The sequence below is a fragment of the Enoplosus armatus genome, chromosome 11 (genome assembly GCF_043641665.1).
Source record: "Enoplosus armatus isolate fEnoArm2 chromosome 11, fEnoArm2.hap1, whole genome shotgun sequence".
Classification (NCBI taxonomy): domain Eukaryota; kingdom Metazoa; phylum Chordata; class Actinopteri; order Centrarchiformes; family Enoplosidae; genus Enoplosus; species Enoplosus armatus.
In genome coordinates this window covers 12,097,685-12,117,482 of record NC_092190.1, presented here as the reverse complement: position 1 = coordinate 12,117,482, position 19,798 = coordinate 12,097,685, and the positions used below count along the sequence as shown (strand labels likewise).

Sequence of the window (19,798 nt, the reverse complement as noted above, 5' to 3'; positions counted from 1 at the left end):
TTTAGAAAAACGAGATCTCCCCTGTCTGTTAACGACTCATACAGCAGTACAACCATGACTTTTGGTAGATATTATATTAGACATTTGACAGATTGTCAGACATTGTTGAGTATTAGGTATATAGAGTAGCAGTCTCTATCTTGGGGTTTGTTGGTGAATTATTGAGTAGCAATGGATTGAAATTGTTATTTGCAATGTATTCAGTGGAACCTGTGTTGTAGAATGAGTCTCCTGTTTTTAATGGCTATCAAAATGGTTGTACGTTGTCTTTGAAGTTGGAGGGATCAATGTTTGTATGCCATGTATGCTGTCACTTTGTTTTTAATAATAATATTCTGATGGAGAGTATTTTTTTGATAGCTATTAAACTCCAGGAAGAAGTCTTGAGATTGCATGGGACAGCGACCTTTTGTGTGAGAGCATTATAATATCAATATTAGATTATGGTCACTGGCTTGATTCTTGGTGGTATGAAACATAGAAATATATGCATCGCCATTTCATTTCATTTTGTGGAGAAAAACAGATCAACGTACAGTATGTTGTTTTTTTTCAACATAGATTTGCACAGGAGTGGATGAGGCCGGTGGTGTTTCACGTGTCCGTCTTGCCTTTTTTTTTTTTTTTTGCTTGGACGCTCATTAAAAGAACAGCTGCCATCATTACCAGCTCTGAGTCTGCACCAGACCCCCGTTTCCAGCTGTGAGAAGGCCCAGTTCTGTCTCTCCCTTCCAAAGAGAAAACACATTATTAAGTGTAAACCTGTAGCTCCACCAGAGACGACTGGGCTTCTCAGCGACTGCAGTGTTTTCACTAACAAAGTCCTAAACACAATGCCCCCGAAAAGAAAAGAGAGAAAAAAATGAAAATGTTTGCAAGGCACTACTGCTGTATCCACATAGCATGAGATTAGTCACTGCACCAGTTTACTCTCCCAAAAACCACGTAGAACAAAATTAACAGGGCTCGTACTGTAGGCACATTTAACTGCTTGAATTCAGAGATGGCTGACAAATTCCTATACTCATTGAATGTACTGTATTACTGTTTTTAAAGATAGGATGAGCTAATCTAGTCACCTTTTGTTATTGGTCCTTGTTTAATTTGTCTAAGGTATTTTTTGTATACAAAGGTTTACATTTTTATGTATATTTTTCTTGTGTACAAATTATGTAATATGTGTACAAACACTGTATGTAATATCTGTATATAGTGTGAGAAATTCGATCTTTTGTTTTTGGATGTATAAATAAAACTTGCTGTGAGGTATTTGCTGACATAGTTTGTTGTGGGTTTTTTTTGTTTGTTTGTTTTACTGGTCACAATAACTTCCACTTAACACGGTGGTGAGGTGTTGGGGAGCACATGCAGGCCGCAGGGCATTGTATTTAATAAGCAGCCGAACATCTAATTGTGAAATATAACTACTACTGAATAGTTAGTTGAAATTAATTTATAGTATTGAAATATTTTACTTTTATTTTTTCTTCTATTTTTTTTTTTTTAAATGTGTGTGGTTTGGACTCCCCTCTTTAAAATTCCCATTCAGGTAAGTTGTGCAGTTTCCAAAACCTGATTTTAAGTTGACTAAATCTCACCACGAGGTCTACTAAGTAGCTGTTCTGGAGCCTTTGATCGTAATCATATGCTCTTCATCATCAGATGGATTTACTTTAAATTCACAAATGAAGACAAAAAAAATGAAAGTGTCCAATAAGCATATGTTTAAGAAGCTCAAATTCAGTTTTAGAAATTCAAGTCAAGTAAAAAGACCAAGCTGCTCAAATTGAACTGGTGAAATTCAGACACCAAAAGTTCAACATGAAATTTTTAAACGTAACGGATAAGCAAGGATAAGTAAGTCCTGGACACTTGATTTTCTATCTGGATTTGAGAAGCTGTACAAAAACACATGTAGTAGCTGTTCTGAAGCTTTCGATCATATGACATGCTCTTCAGCAACAGATGGAGTTAGCATAGTTGTCATGGAGTTGTAGATGGACAAGTTGAAGAGCAATTCTACAATTCTACAACAACTGGGCAAACTCCATCTGCAGACGAAGATCATGCGATACGATCGAAAGGTCCAGAACAGCTATGAAATAGAACTTCAAGGTCTATAATTAATAACTTTGAACCTCAACAGTAAATAAATGAATACATTTTAAAGTTGTAGCTGTAGTTTTAAAAGGAGAAGTCAAACCACATAAATTCAGGTAGTTTTCAAAGTAAAGTAAATTCTGTGATATTTAAATTTCAACATTAAGCTGCCTGTTCAGGAGAGGTCAAATTTCACATTTATGTCTTAAGTTGCTCTTATAATTCAAATGGTTTTGACCTTTCCTTGGTACCATATATCTTATCCAACTAACAAAATACAACTGTTTTGGTGTAAAGTGTTACTGCTTCCAGTGTGCACTCACCCAAACTCTCCCTGTAATCCGACTACTAAATTCTGATGGGGTTCCTTGACTAAATCTTGTGTTGTAATGTGTATGTTTTGGAGCATTTGAAATATAGTAAAACTTCACATTTTAGCTGGTCATTCACATTTTGGAGCATTGCAGTCTTTTTAAAAGTCAAAACTTCTGAGTCTGATTCAATACTTCACAGAAGTACCTTTGACAGCAATTAACGCTTTGTTTATCGGTTTGGAGTTTTTGGCATTTGTCAGCTCTACTTGGCTATAAGCTCCTTTGTTGTTATACTTGAAGATGAATCATAGCCTCAGTTAAAGCACTCTGATGCTCCTGCAATGACTGTACTGTATTTGGCTCTATTAATTCTTATCACTATCCTTAAAACTCAAGCAGAAGAGAACTCACACATTCAAAACCGTCTGGATGCATCTGCAGCATTCAATTTGTGCATGTCACAGCAAAAGGGTTGAACACTTAACTCAGTAATTCATATATTTAATCTCTTGATTTTGAATTAACTTATGCAGTTAAACCTACTATTATCATGGCTTACTGTGTGCACGTTAATCTAAATTAAGACTGTAATACAGTACCACAACAGGCAAGAAGGGTGATATTTTCTAGAAGCACTGTAGGTTGATATATGCAGGAAATGTAAAAAGCTGCTGCAGGCAAACTTCAAATAAGGTCATGTTAAGACGTATGGGGTCAAACAATGGCAAAACTGTTCATCAAATTTGTACGGGGTTTTTATTTTTTCCTTAATCATTTGACAACTTTCAATAAATCCAACAGCACTGTCCTGAATTAGCAAACATGTATACTGGACTATAAACTGTCAGCAAAGCCACACGAAATGAAATGCACATTTTAAGTGATTGCTATCCAGTGTTTACTGAAACTTTAACACATCACAGAACCAAACTTTACTCCCTCTATTACATAATACTGCTCTTCTGGGTTATAAAAATAGTTTAATAGAATATATGCCTACTTGTGCTAAGAAATGACTCCTGGCGATCACACTGCTTTATTGCCATACGACACACAAAGGGGGGGAAAATAAAATAAAACTGGTGTAATTGCACCATAATATTGTAGCCTTTTTAAGTACCATTTAAAAAAAAACAAACCAAAATAAATCTGCAAAGTGCAAAACATAAGATAAAGAATCATAACAGACCATGTAAAAGGTGCAGATTGTATTGAATTTGTCTCAGTTTGGGGTGGAGGGCTTACATGGCACATTTCACATGAGAAGTTTAAATGGAGAGCAGAGTCATGTTTCGAGAAGAGCAAAACAACACAAAATAGAGTGAAAATGGAAATCTTTGAGTCTGGTACCTTTTCTTGATTTGGTTAACCGGTTTCTAATTTACTTATTCATTTGAACAACATACTTGACTTTTACTCTTTCAACTGTGTATTCCAATACAAATAGCAAGCAGAAAAGAAAACGTTTTATGTATTTGGGGAGAAATGGAAAGCACATTTTAGCAAATAGGCTTATTTGCTTTCTGGTGGAGAGTTAGCTAACATAGCTAACATTAACTATAGCTAGATGAGAGGATCGATACCGCTCTCATATCTGTAGGGAAATAAGAAGCTATAGCTAGCAGGCGGTTAGCTTAGCTTAGCACAAAGCTGGGAAACTGGGAAACAGCTAGACTGGCTTTGTCAAGAGAAAACAAAATCCGCCTTTCTGCACCTCTTTCTGCTCATTAATTAATATGTTATATGTCATCAGTTTAATCCTACAAAAACCAAAGTGTAAAAGCAACAAGTTGGCATTTCTTGGCCGGGACCAGTTGCCAGACAACCGTCCAGCAGAGACTCTAGGTTCCAGCCAAGAAATAGTCCGACACTTAACTGTAACTCCTGTAAAAAGCAGACCTGTTGTTTTACACTTTGATTTTCATACAGATCAAACAAACGACATACAACGTTCTCACTGGTGAGTTTAGAGGTGCTGGTAGGCGGATTTTGTTACCTCTGAACATAGCCAGGCTACCCCGGTTTCCAGTCTTTGTGCTAAGTTAACCGTCTGTAGCCTTATACTTAACGGACAAATATGAGAGAAGATCAATCTTCTTACCAAACCCTCCAACGCCAATAATTGTATTTCCCAAAATGTTGAACTATCTTTTTTAACTTGCCTTGTGTTTTGTGTACCGTGTATTGCCCCGTGACACAAACAATATATCATCTGACCCCATAAGATTTATGAAAATTCCTCTTGTCTGATAAGAAAAATGTATCCATTTGTTCATGCATACATTATCCTGGCAAGGAATATTATTTTTGATCTTTCATCATTTGTCTTTTAAAGTATTGCTGCATATGCATTTTAATGCTGTGGGGGGGGGGGGGGGGGGATCACAACACAAACATTTGATCTAACATTTTAAAGCTGATACTATTCATCCCATTCATCACAAATACTCTAAGGCTGATTCAACTCAGTTGAGGACTCAACAGTCCTCCAGTCCTGCAGCAGTATGCTACAACACATACTGCTCAGGCCAACCAATAGGCTTTATACTGTTATACTATCATGCACATTCCTTTTAAACTAAACTCAGAAGTAGTAGCAGTGCCGCTGGTCTCTGAACACCTCCTGGCTTCACGTTAATATGTACATCTGAGAGCAGTGTCGTCTACTATGTGAGAAGTCTACATCTATATGCATTTACTGTACAACTGAAAAACCTCTCACAAGTCCAAATGGAAAGATACAGCCAGGCAAATATTACACTGCATGACCAACCCCAGAGTCCAAGCTGTGAGACTTCAGGGGGACTTATTTTGTCCCAGATAGCATACCTGCAAAATACTGTAAGTCTCTTGCTACTGTTTTATGGCTACTTTGTTTATAGTCAAAGGCATTTATACTTGAAGTGCAATTAAAGCTGTAGGTACGCTGAGGAGATAGATAGTACCACTGCAGCTCCTAGGAAGACTAACAGAGTCTGCTGATTTATAAACTAGATGATGGCACTGCCCTGTTAATGGAATGAATGGACGAAACCTCAGTTTATCTAAATCAGTCAAGAACACACGGCAAAAAAATAAAAAATAAAAAAGGGATGAGGCAAAGTCCAACAAACCAACACCACTCGAGGCCTTGTGGAATCGGGGCTGGCAACAGAGCATCCAGTGTTTGAAACTGGTGGAGGCTTCAACGATGCAGCCTTTTTTTTTTTTTTTTTTTTTTTAAACATTCTCCAACATTATTACAGCCACAGCATAGAGTGTGAAACCAAAAAGATAAGAAATATATAATAAATCAATAGTAAAACATGATAGAGGGCAGCCATTTTCATTCACTGGATGAGTACTTAAAACGTTTTACAACTGGAGAAATCAAAGATATACAAAAGAACAAGTAGAAAGGCAAGGCAATCTCATGTATGGCCATTTAGTCTCTCAAAATATTTACCTCACAACCATTATCTACAGTTTGCATTTGGCCATTTGTACACAGTGGTTCCATTACAAACGCTCCATTATTTTTTCATGAATCTGTAGAAATTAGCTTATTTACAAGTCTGTACAACCACCCTATAGAGCTCTTTCCATCTCCCAGAGGACCCAATCCACTTAAAGCAGGATACCTGAGTTTTCAATAGAATGCTTCAACCCACTCGTCACTCTTCACCGCACGTTTCACAGGATATCTCGCACAGCCACACACACATGCACACAATTAATTAAGCAAGGTACTTTCTCCAAAAGGATGCTGAGTGTAAACCTTTGTGAAAAAGCCACAAACTCACCAAAACCAATAACTCAAAGAGTCCTTGCTGAAACAGAGCTAACTCCACCCTTAAAAGTAAAACAGTTGTGAAGGAGGTATTGAGAAGGGACATCTTACAGCAGGTGGCAGCTGAGTGGCTGGCCACTGACTGTCCTGAATAGGACCCTCTGGTGGTGTGCTAGCGTATAAACAGACATTAAGTAGGCCAGGATTTGCTTCAGGCAAATGAGTGATGGAGACCTTCCTGGGAGACTTCATCCCGGCTGTGGAGGTCAGAGGAAAAGATCTGACTGCTGTCACCAGGGTGGGAAATTAGAGCAGAGCTGGATGGAGCTCCCCTCACTGAGTGGCAGCTGCATGTGGCACAGAAAACCTGACAAACATCAGAAAAAAAGGTTAATATATGACCTTCTGAACTTAAAGGTTAAAACAAGAAAGTCTTGAGTCACACCAGTGACTGTAATGCTCATTACACACCAGCAAACTGTTGGATGGATGAAAAATGGATAGCCACTTTACTATTCCTATATCCTTGTTATTACAGGGGCATAACATATTATGCCTGTCCTGAGAGAGGCACCAGAGTAAAGCCCACGTTGTTACCTAAATCAGGAGGGTTTACCGTCTGAACAGCAGCCAACTTCTAGGACTCAGTTTGTCAGGCTCAGACTGTACTCTCTGCTCTACATGGTCAGACTCTCCTAATTCTATATCAGTCTAAGCTGTACTTTAAGCTAAATGCCAACATTAGCATGCTAACATGCTTACAGTTAACGTCCTAATGTTGGCTACTTGTTTCAGAGGTATATTGTCCCAACCTGAAGTGTTGGATGAGGGGAAATTTTGACCTGCTGGTGGTGCTACATGGAAAGTTGGGGATCACTTACCTCAACCACCCTCTCTCTCCATAACTGAAGGCTGATTTGTTTGTAATTATGAAAAATGGATCCTATCTGTCTTATGTCCCACCCCAACAACGTGTTACAACAAGAAAAAACATGTAATATGAAGTGAGAAGTGAGAATATGAACCCGTGTTACCTCTGAAGTCTCTGCACTAGCTCAGCTACCAGGGAGTCACAGATCCCTGGGTGTGTTTCTTCTGCCAGGAAAATGGCCTCTCGCAGCCCCTCTGCAGCCTCTGGTTTGCCATTACGCGTCTCACCCTTTTCTTTTAACTGCAACGATGTAAGATGACGATAGGATGTGAACTTCCTAAATATTTCATTTGTAGTCTCTGACAAAATAAATGCATCTGAACATACAGAAGATTTCATTCTGTGTAATCAGCATTCAGCTTTTCTTTTTTTTTCTCTACAGTTTGACGATGGTTAAAAAATCATCCATTCAGTGACGATGATTGTTTTGATTTGTGGTAACTTGGTAATGCCATTACCTCTGTAAACAATGGAGAAAAGATTGTTGATAAGCTTTGTGACAAAGGCCTCTTTGGACTCTCCTGCACCTGGAAAAAAAAGATGATTTTAAGGTTAAAAGGGAACATTGGCTTTTCTAACGAGAGGTGCTCAACTGCCATTTTATCACTTTTTCCCCCTCTACAATGGCGTATGGTCTCACCTGTTTCCTCTCGAGCTCTGCAGGCTGTGCTGCCCCATTTTGAAACTTTTTTAGGTCCTTCTCCCGGATGGTGTTGAAGATCCAGTCATCATTGCCAGCGTCATCTCCTCCAGATGCCTGGCCATCTTGCTCCCTGCAGTGACACAAGAATTCAGGAACATTATCAGTGTACATAATATTGATAGATTTTGCTTCAGAGTGAACTGTATGATGAAGGTGCAGACAACTTACTCCTCGGATTCATCAGAGCTGGATTCATCCCGAGACTGCTCTGATTTCCACCTCTTGTATCTGTCAATCAGCTCTGTCAGATAGGATGTCTTTTTGGCATGCCTTACAATATACTTGTGTTTTAACAGCTCTTTGGCAGTTGGCCTCTAAGAAAAACACACAAAACAAACTTAACAGTGAATATTTGAAGGATAGCTTTCTTTCTTTATGTACTGCACACATTTACTCAGAACAGTGTGAACAAGAGTCCTCCAAGAGTACTTACAAAGCTAGGCTCCTTATTTAAACAGGCTTCAACAAATTCTTTAAGTGGTTTACTGTAGTTTCCTTCCAGAGTTGGTGGATTGTTCTTTGGGATGAGGAATAAGACCTTCATAGGATGCAGCTCAGAGTGGGGCGGCTCTCCTTTAGCCAGTTCTATTGCTGTTATTCCTAATGACCAGATGTCTGCCTATAAAACAAAGACATTTGGGACAGAAATATCCTCTTATGAAAGCAGCAGAATCTCACACATTTCGCGACAAATACACACACTGGCACAATGCTCTGTGAAATGACATTTAAACTGGCTGACTTAAGCAGGATGGGTGTATTTGAGGAAGCTCTGCAAACTGAAGAGTGACATAGTGGCTGTGTTGATGAGCTACACTGACTCATGTTGTGGTTATTCCAAAAATATGTTCTCAGTAATTTCTAGTCTAGAAAACCAGTCTTACAAAGTGTTTAAAAACTCAAAAACAAGCACACAACCGTCAGCAGAGCAATAAAAAGAAAGACAAAAAGGGTACAGATCATTTGGGAGCAATTTCACACAAACATTTTTCTTTGGACAATGTTCTTCACCACTATTTAATTTGTTAACTCATTATATTGATGCCAACTGTCGGCACAGCATGGAATAAGGCCTGAGGGCCTTGAGTCAATAATACCCCTTTTCATACAGGAAACACTATGACAACAGGTATGACGACCTGCGCTTGACCTATTCATATGAAACTGTTACATAATTTACTTCGCCCAACCATCTTTCACTGTTAAAGCATACTTTATGCAAACTTGTGCTTTAGCCTGTATTATTATATGTATTTTTGTCTTCTCTACAGACTACAAGACCAATTATTTTAAATTCCAGTTGGGCACTTTTAGGAGCTGTAATGGACTTGGAGTGGCTGTAATTTACCATCCCACCCCCATTGTTTTTTTATTTACTCTTTGTCTTTAACAATGAAAACTGGATAATCATTATTATACACTAAACCCATCCTTATCATATATGAACTTACAGTATGTATTGACCCTGGTGACCTCGTCTGTCCTGTTATCTTTTCATTTTGTTCTTGATGTTCTATTCATGTTCTTTTTCAACTGTCACAGGTTAAACATGATTTCAAATGTTCTCTCCTTCTCTCTATAAGCTCACACTCGCTCACCTGCCCATTCACTTTCTGTTTTTCTTTCTCTTTCACCACAGGAAGTTGGTCAAATTATTCTTATGCATCAGCAACATTGCATTTCCCATACATACACATAGACACCGGTTCACCAAAGCGGGGCTGACAAGCGTCACTGTGCCGGTCTGAACAGAATGTAACACTCATGACTAATTTTGAGGCCACTGCCAAAAGTCTTTCTGGTCTTTCTTTGTCTCACCCAATAATACGCCTGTTATATTTTCCTTTATGCTCTCACTGTTCCCTCTCTCCTTATTGTACAGGTGTTACTGCTGGCTCACAGGTCAACTAGCCCAATAGGAAAACTCCCACCACTCCAGATGTTCAGTCCAACCCAGCTGATGTAAGCTTTTCAGATCAAGCTGAACACAAAGTGATCCAGCTGTCAAACTCATTGACACTTTGCTGCTGTGTCTTGCGATGGCACATGTGCAGTGAAGTTTTCTTACTGTTTTGGTATAAAATGACAGACAGATGACCTTATACATTTTCAAAAGTTAGACTTTACGGCCATAAGCAATTTTTGTTGTCAGTTAGAGCATTTTCCTCCCAAAAACGACACATTTCTTTGTGATTCTACAGCACAACACAAAGCTGCTTTCCAACACTACACTTGACTGTGATAATAATAAAAGTTGGGATAATTCTGACCTTTGAATCGTAGGCAGATTGCTTTATGACTTCAGGTGCCATCCAGAAAGGAGTACCAACAAATGTGTTCCTTTTTATCTGGGTGTCTGTCAGCTGGCCCGCCACTCCAAAGTCTGCCAGCTTCACATCGCCTTGTTCTGACAGCAACACGTTGGCAGCTGAGAGCAAGAGGGACAAAAAATGAGATGCATGCATGCATAATAAAGACAGAGTGACCTGGTGTTTTCCAGGACAGGGAAAGTGGCAAGACAACTCAGATCAGTCACAAAGAAAATGGCTGTATAGAGCTCCTGCTTGCACCGCTCTCTGCACAGCAACTTATGCCAAATTTAGTGCTTTGAATGTCAACAAATAAAATGGGATCCACTATTAGTGATCACCATTTTAACACAAAGATTATTTACAATATTGTAAAGGACAGAGATGTCACAGATTACAGATGTGAACAGAATTTACATTCAAGAGTGAAATGTGACAGATTCAAGTGATCTGACTTGTATTTGGGTCTCAATTACAGCTGATGCACTGAAAAGAAATAACATTTTCAGAACCTGGAAGTTGTGGAATTTGGAAAACATTTCCTCAACAGCTAGTGAACACAGATGCCAGTATATCAAAGCCTCGCTTCAGCATTATTAACAAGACGATGGAGAACATGTTGTCAAGATTAAACCATTTACATGTTCTCACCTTTTATATCTCTGTGGATTTTCTTTTCAGAGTGCAGGTACTCGAGCCCTTTCAGGATCTCTCTCAGAATTGTGGCAATTTGTGTTTCATCCAGGGCACCTGGCTCCAACTAGAATAACGGATAAATTAGAGGACACAGATGACTTTGGGCTTTTACACATCAGAGAACTGTTATAATGGCCTGCAAATCAAATTGTTTAAGGTAGGATAATCTTCTAATTGGTCATTTAATTTATTTTGATGTAGACTTACCAAATCCAGGGCTGATCCTCCACCCAAATATTCCATAATGATCCATAATTTTGTACCCTGAAAAACAAATCAGCAATTCAGTCAGATAGTGTTCAAAGATGCACAATTTATACACAATCTGTCCACTTTCAAAGAATTTTTACTATGTGACATATACAATATACATGTAGCAACAATCAGAGCTGTTCAATAAGTGTTAAATTAGTTAATTAACTCTTTAAAAAGTCATTTCCATTGTTCAGATCACATTATCAATAGACAATGTAGACAGTGGCAGATTTAAATCTTAGGAACAGGAGATTGCATAGCTACATGTTTTCAAGTAGGCACAGCCTTTGCACATTCACTCTTCTACAGACAGAGTGAATCCTGAAACATCTCAGCTGTCTGATCCAGTTGTGCTCAGAAAACTTTGGGTAGCAGCTGTTTCCTGCACGAGTGCAATATTTTCATATGAATAAATGAAGGGCTGTGTGTAAATGAAGATAGTTTGGCTGGACAACGAGAGTGTCACTATAACTTCAGATCTGTGGATGTGTCATCTGAGTTTGTGTGTTGTGGTTTCCAGGTGCACACAGACTACTTAAGATGTCAAACTAACTCACAGTATCTGCTGCCTGCGAACACAACAATGTTACCCGGCCCCCCAACCCAGCCCAGCACCCACCTGTGGAGTAACTTCTGATTACTCTCACTTTTTTGATGATTTTAAATTTCCTTTCGCAGAGTGTGATACAATACAAAACTTGACACCAAAAGGAAGTCTATACTTGCATTTATTCTTGGAGATCTCGGAGCATGGAGTTTGTATGGTTGAAATGTAGGTTTACAGATAACGGAGTGTCTATCAAGATACTTTATCACTTCAGTGCAAAAATCCTAGTGCAACAGAGTCCAAGTTTTAATGGCATATTTAGTCGTCATCACCCTAGTTTCAACCTACATATTTGATTTAAGTTTTAATATGTTGTTCTTAACACACACACACTGTAGGAAGGTCCTATGTGGTACAGACTTATTGATGCATTTTCTGTTTCCAGCAGCAGCACCAGCAGCAGCTTGTGTGGAATAAAGGAAACATTAGCAGGATCAATGGTTGCCACCATTACTGACCAGACAGGAAAAATCTAAAATAAATTGACAAAAAATTAATTAATGGAAAAAAACATTCCCAGTACTGGTGACACATTGATTCCTTAGTGATCTTTAGAAAAGGCAGTGTGTTGCCGAACTAGAAAACTGTGGATCTTGTGGATCACCCTGCCACTTTAAAGTTTTACAACGCACACGTAAATACATACATGCACACAGCACAAATACCATGCTTACATAATACACACAAATAAGCCTTAATTCTCTCCTTCAGCCAGCAGCATAACTTGAGCTAATGGACCACCACTTCTCTCCTTACTGCTGTTAAGTACCATAGTAAATGCAGTGAGAGGCACTCTAAGCACCATCACATGCAGCGTGACTGAAAATCTACTATAGTTACAAGATATGGTTTGCAACTGAGTGATGCTGTCAATATAGCCATTACAGATGACTAAAAACGGCAGAAACTTTGCATTTTTCTTTTTTTTGTCCGAGGTTTGCTTTGATTATATACAGAGCAGGCTGTTGTTTTGGCTCTGTACTTCAGCACATTGAATCTGACGTGACACAGTGACTCACTGTGGTGTTAAAAAACTAACTTTCAGCTTTAACGGTGTTTACACTCACATCAGATGAATGTCGCAGGACCTGCACTGCTATAACTGTCATAGTGCACTACAAATACAAACGGCTATGATTCCTACACTGCTTACCAATATGCAAGAGACCCTAATAGTCGGCACATTGACCTCATTGTCATTGTTTTATTTCAAATTCAGTCGGCTGAAGTGCAGAGCAAAAAGAACAAATCATATATCCAAATACTTGCACATTGCACTGTTAAAAGCCCACAAGCTATATAGTACTGCAATGTCAGCCTATTTCTGGTTGTTCAACAGCAATCTGTGCAATATTACACAGACAACACTTGTTCCATTGCTCATATGCATTATTTATTGACCTACATTTCGAACACTTGCTTGCAGGAACACGCTACCGACATATGCATTATGTTCAGCATGGACTATTACAAACTGGCTTAATGATCTTCTTCCTGAGGTTAAAGCTTACCTTGAGATAGGATCCGTAATACTTGGTGATAAAGGGACTGTCACACTGGCTGAGAACTGTGATTTCCTGTTGAATGTCTTCAATGTCATCTTCCGCTTCTTCCAGATCAATAATTTTAATGGCCACAACTTTCTGAGTTCGACTGTCGATGCCTTTAAAAACTTCACCAAAAGAGCCTTTCCCTATCCTGTCCAGCTTGGTAAAAAACTCCTCTGGATCGGCTCTGAAATTCTGTGTGACAGAGAGAGAGTGCATTTTAAGTAACGTTGAACCACAGGCAACTGACAAGCTAAATTCTGATGTACAAATACAGATCACAAAAAAAAAAGAAAAATCACATTTAACAGGCACAGGAGGTAAAATGGCAGGTATTTTAGCTGTTGTTACACAGACACAGCTCAATATACAAGCAACACAGCTCCCTCTGGCAGTCTTCATAATGTCTTACAAACTGTGATGCATCGTCATTTTTTAAATGTGGACTTAAACCCTGTGAATTTGATTCACAATCATTTTAAAACAAGTTTCTGTTTTGAAAAATCTTGCAACCTGAGCCTCATTATTAGGGCATAGCTGCAAATAATTACCATTTCATAATCAATTAACAATCACAGTTTCACCGAGCCCATAGTGAATTCTAAACATGTCTTGTTGGGTACTATCATATTAGACAACGAAAAGCAGCAAATGACATGTTTGTAATTTTGCTTGAAAAATGACTCAAGCAATTACTCTATTATCAAAATGGTAGCAGATTAATTTTCTGCTGACTGACTAATCGATATATCGGCTAATCGTATCAGCTCTACCCACAATAGAGGTCTGTGTAGCAAAATATTATATACTTTAAACCTGGCAGCACCTGACCAACCATTTTCACTTTGCACACTTAAAATACATTACTTAGTGAGGCCAATTCTATTCCACTTAAAATATGCTTGACAACTGAATAGCATTAAAGAGTCACTACTAGTCACAAGAGACTGATTAAATTAAAGAAGAATGGTCACAATCAAAAGACCAAGATGTCCTGACTTTCAGTCTCTAATATAGGTCAAGCTAAAAAAAAAATTCAAAACTCTGAACTCTGAATTCTCCGGTTTCCACGATGCAACCTACATGACCTTTTTCGTTAGACCTTCCCTAAATGTTTTTCAAACTCAACTCCCTTAGTTTATAATGTAAGCTTTCTGTCTTAAAGTCTCCAAGCCCATGTTGGGAAATACCCCGATGACATCATCAGGGTTATTTTCTCACACTTCAGGAAACTCCTCCAGAGCCACAGACAACCTTACACAGCAGTTTCCATTGGGCGAATGGTGCCAACTATGACTAGTAGACTGATCTTTATGTGTAAAATCGGCAGAGAAGATAAAATAGCTCACAGTTGTCTTTGAATGGTTTCCTTCAGTGATTCATAGTGTCTGCAGAGGAAGGGTGTCAAACTGGAACTGTTATGGGTTAAAATGATCTCTCTTCAAAATAAAATGCAAATGTCAGTGTGGATATTATTATCAAAACTGCAGGCTGCTAATTTGTTTGAGCCACTTCACGGTTCACTCGATCTTGAGGGTAGGCATGGGACAGCTCAGCTGCTTAAGATAGATGTTATCTGTCCTCTGCCGTTTCTCTAGAATAACCAATCATTTTTCATCGTCAATTTCTGAGTAACTTAAGTCAAGCAATGTGTGGAATTCAAGACCAAAATTTACAGCAGCCACAGACTACATACAGTAGCACAGAAGTTAAGCTAATCCAAGACTTTCATTTCATCCTTGGCTGTGAGTAACACTTAAATTATTGAGACAGAGTAACACAGATGTATATACCTGAGGCTTAATGACCTCCACCACAAAAGGCTACACAGAAACTGAAGGACTACACCCTGACTTATTGACTGGACTAAATGGCTCATTTCCCCAAGGACCACCAGAGAAGGAATAATGGTCTTCAAGTTGCACGGCAATCATTAGCCTAAACGGCCTGAGTAGTGTTTGGAGTGCTATCATTTCCATGGCAAAAATTGTACAAAAATACTGAAAATATACAGATATTTTTTATTAAGTCATCATCACACTGTATATTATGATAATTGGAAAAATTTAAATCAACCCATTATATTTTTGCATTAGCTTTAATAATAAAGAACAAAAGCAATTAAGCCCAATGCTTAATTTACCAGGTAACTCAGCCCTAAAAACGATGATCTGTTGGCTCACACAGCATATTGCTTCACAGTGCCCCCAGAGAATAGTTTCCTGTAAAAGTGCTAATGCATGGTGGTCAAACCTATATGGAAGGGGAGATGAGCAGCTGCACTTTTAGAAATTGGCAAAGAGGGGGCTGCTGAATTTGATAGCAAAGGGACTTCACAACAAAGACAAAGAGACAGAGCGGTGCAGAATAAAGCAGAGTAGAAACAACACAACCAAAATACTATCATAACACTGGTGTGGTCAGTCATCCAGGTGAAAATTATAATGTCGAGGCTGACCTCTGTAAAAACAAAGGGAAAAACAACAAGGGCGCTGCGACCACAGACTACACATGATGGGAATGCACTTGCCATATCCACAGTCAGCAGGTTTACTGCGACAACTAAAGCTGCCTGAACCTCGCTCTAAAAGCATGTGTTTGATGCCCTCCCATCTGCACCACACAACTGTGTAGTCTAGTGTCAGCCACGCACCACACCCTCAGGGTGGAAGGCTCGCTGCCAGCCTCCCAACTGCTAACAATCCTCTACACAGTAACCTGTGGGCTCAGGTCCGTTTTTTCCCCTCTAAACCTGTATTTGTCTGTGTATATGCTACTGAAGCATTCATAATTCAAGAGTAAGAGTAGTATTGTGTGCTATCGATGGAATAATATTGCATGTCTTGGTTATGTCATCCCAGGTGGTTGTCATTCTTACACGGACTGTAGTGTGGCCTACTTTACACGAGTTGTTAAAACAAGACATGCACTGACTGCTAGCTAGTGGCTGGTTCAACTCCAAAAATAATTCAAGCAGAACATAAGACTGTTATTATTCAAGCTACTATTGGTGGCCCATAAAAATACAACTACAAATTAACTACAGTCAAAAATCTGTGAAGCTGAAATTGTCAATTAATAGATTAGTCAATAAACAGAAAATGAATGAGCAGCAATTTTCTTTCTAATGGTAAACTGTTGAAGTGTAGATGGGCAGAAACTAGCAATTTGATGTCATAAGTACTGAAACAATTTGTCACCTAATCGTTTAGTGGATGGAAAAATTATTAAAAAGACAACTATTTCATGATTAATGAATTGCTAAATGAATTGCTTAATTCATTAATCGTGCAAAAATTCCAAATATTCTGGTTAAATACTCTGGTTACAGCTTCTCAAATCTGAAGACTGGCTGCTTTTCTCTGTTTTATATAATTGTAAACTGAATATCTTGAGGTTCTTTGCTGATTGGTGGAAAAAATGAACAATTTAAGATAAAATAAGATAATCCTTTATTAATCCCTCAGCAGGGGAAAAGACATCACCTTGGGCTTTAGTAAATTCTCACATTTTATAGACCCACAGAATTGCCAGAATAATCAGTAATGAAGGTAATCATTAACTGACAGCCTTGAATGACAAGGCCTTCACTATTATCTGACTTTTAATACACCACACAAATAATTAATTGATCAACAAGATAATCACCAGATTAATCAATTACGAAAATGAGCGTTAGCTCTGTTAGAGTACAAATGGCAAACAGGACTCATGACATAATATAAATATATCACCAACTGAAAAAAGTAAATACACAGATTAAGTATTGAATGTGGAGCATCAGTTCAGGTCTTGGAAATGATTAAAGCTAAAACGATTACTCACAGAAAAATTGGGCAACTATTTTTATAATTGTTTGTCATTTTTCAAGCTGAAATGCCAAACATTTGATGTTTCCTGGTTCCTACATGTGAAATTTTGCTGCTTTGCCTTCCCTTACATTACAATAAACTGAATATCTTCTGGTTTTGCATTGTTGGTCAAAAATACATCATGGACAAAATAGCAACTTGTATACGTCAGCTCTAAGAAATTGTGATGGGCATTTTAGTCAACAATGAATGCTGTTAGGAGCAAGCTCGGCCAGAATAAAGAGTGTGTCTGGGATTTGACAGCACGTCAGTCATTTAGTGACTAAATGTACCGTTACACGTTAGACTTGACAACAAAAAGACACGGATAACTCGCATCACATACTGTCAACCTGGACTTTGACAAAATGGTGCATTTATCATTGTAAATCAAAGGTGATAGTGTTGAACGCGATAACGATGCAGTCTTCCTGTAGATAAAGTTATTTACAGGCGTGTAGTTTAACTTCCGATGAGAAGGTAACGTTAAGAGGAAACGTGAGGTAAAATGTCGGGTGGCTCTGAACCAAATGAACATGCCTCTGAAAGTTAGCTAATAATACAATAAAATATTATATTTACCTGGACCCCTGGCAGTCCACTCTGAATAGGGGAATGAGCCATGGCGTCAGATCAGCAAAGATGACGCCTTTCCTCGTCTTTTTCTGCTGTCCTTATCAGAGGTGTAACGTTAGTTTCCTGGCCGACCGCCTGGTTTTGATGACCTGGTCCGTGCTGCAAACTCTGTAAGAGCAACGTTAGTCAATATATCAAACGGAGAGGTCGCTTGATTTTAAAAGATCTGTTTGACTTATCGTCACTCGCCTTCCGCAGTTAGCGAACGTTAGCCCTGCTAGCTACTTTAGCAGCTAGTTAGCAAACAGTTAGCTGAATAATAATATCTCTGTAGACCAATGCGGTCTCGCAGCACGTGCTTGACAGCTTCCCGATGATAACACCGAGGCCTGGTTTGAAATAGTCGCACAAGGTAAATACATGCACACTGTTATATAGTTGTGTCGCTTGTTGTTCTATTCTCTCATCACTTTTCTCTGTCGCCCAGCGCCATCTTGGTTAATGTCATTTTCATTTTCCGGAGGACCAATCAGAATGAGGAAGAGTAGACAGTGCATATGTCGTCATTCGAAAATCAAAACGCGTCACAGAGGATGAAGGAAGTTAACACAGGTGCACGTTTGTGGTTTGATGGACAGGTAACGAGGCTTAATTACCAACTGGGCAAAGCAAGCAACTACCCAAGGTCCCAGACCCCAGGAGCCCCAAAAGCCCCAAGTTCCCTGCGTGTCAATGCGGCTTAGGTAACTTGCTCGCACCACTAAAGCGCTAAATCAATCATAAGATCCTTTCCCCACATGATTCCAGCGTAATAGATGCGGTGTCAAAATCCCCAGTCCTCGTTCAGTGTAAAAATACATTCAGCTGAAGCAAATATGACTCAGACAAATCAAGTGCACATCTTCCAATGTTACAGTCTTTTTAGTATGAATTTCCTTCTTTGTGTTAAATCAGTCTTTCCTTACCAAGCTGCAGCAGAGGAACAGTGAGAAACAGAGTGCATTTTGCATTAAAAAGACTGTGACTATGAAACACACCCACTTGTTCTGACTAACTGCAACTGCTGAAGCCTTACACTATCTTTGGTTAAACTTTGGGGTGCATTGTTGCACAGAAAAACAAGTGTCAATGTTGTCCCCTGTCACTTACATTAGAATAGCATTAACATTCACCGCAAGTATGGACAGGAGGAATGCTTACAGTGACCAAGATCTGTTTACTCTATTTTTGTTTTAATAGAAAAACTTTAAAAAAAAAAAAAAGTCAACCTATCTTTTAACATCCTTTTATCCTTTATATATATTTTTTAATTATGCTCACATTATGCTCAAATAAAGCTGTGTTTAATCAGAAAACCATGGGGCCAGTCAGTATTATTCCAGCACTGGAGTCATCAGCATCAACATCGAAAACTGGCAATTGGCATAGCTGATTCTGAGGTTCACTGTTGACTATAAGCCTTTTTCACAGAAGACATTTTGACATGTCTCGGTAGGAAAAGCTCAGGTGTAAATAATAAAATTGATGTTGGCTGAATTACATTTGGCTGCTTCAGTTTCAGGGTCCTGGTATTGTGCATGCTGGCTCACTGGCTTACTGAGACATTTGAAGGAAATGAGCTATTGTTAAAGAAATTAGCTTCACCTTTGCTTTTCCTGCTAAGACAAGATTCAAAATGTTTTAGTTTTTTTCCCAGCAGACATTTTGACATGGCATAGTAGGAAAAGCACAGGTGAGGCAAGAAAGAAGAAATTTATTTTATTATTTACACCGCTAAATGGAATTCAGCCATTATTACTAGATATTATTTGATATTTTTAGTACACCAATGATAAAATCAAGTAGTCAACATAAACTCTCAAGTTTATAGTTAGTCCCACTAAGTTTTTGGAAACTGCAACTCCCTTGATTGCATGTTTTTTTTTGTTGACAAAAGATCTCAAGACAAGAACTTTTAATGAAAAACACATAAACAGGATTTATTTTTATTGCTTACTTGAACATAACTTACACATAAATAAAAAAGAGCAATTACATGTGGTATGTAATGTTAGGGAATAATAGCATTCATCTGTTGTAGTAATACTATAGCTAAAATTGTATGAATTTGTTGTACTGAATATAATGTTACTATATAATG

At 38.5% G+C, this 19,798-nt stretch overlaps 1 protein-coding gene across 1 annotated transcript; it reads right to left on the bottom strand.

Moving 5' to 3' along the window:
• Nucleotides 1-5,734: 5,734 nt before the first annotated feature.
• Nucleotides 5,735-17,852, bottom strand: stk24a (serine/threonine kinase 24a (STE20 homolog, yeast)). The gene is made up of 11 exons (XM_070914225.1): nt 17,665-17,852; nt 13,196-13,426; nt 11,030-11,086; nt 10,778-10,886; nt 10,088-10,245; nt 8,251-8,436; nt 7,986-8,131; nt 7,755-7,887; nt 7,573-7,641; nt 7,218-7,354; nt 5,735-6,550 (listed from the first exon to the last, which is right to left on the bottom strand). Exons 1-11 carry the CDS (start codon nt 17,704-17,706, stop codon nt 6,517-6,519), a joined length of 1,302 nt encoding a protein of 433 aa, XP_070770326.1. The 5' UTR covers nt 17,707-17,852; the 3' UTR covers nt 5,735-6,516.
• Nucleotides 17,853-19,798: the final 1,946 nt, after the last annotated feature.

Excerpts from the sequence above, each read along its gene's own strand:
- stk24a (XM_070914225.1), bottom strand. The coding sequence starts at position 17,706 with ATGGCTCATTCCCCTATTCAGAGTGGACTGCCAGGGGTCCAG. Across the intron at positions 10,246-10,777 it reads AATCCACAGAGATATAAAAG|CTGCCAACGTGTTGCTGTCA; the intron begins GTGAGAACATGT and ends TCTTGCTCTCAG. Across the intron at positions 7,642-7,754 it reads CAGAGCTCGAGAGGAAACAG|GTGCAGGAGAGTCCAAAGAG; the intron begins GTGAGACCATAC and ends TTTTTTTTCCAG.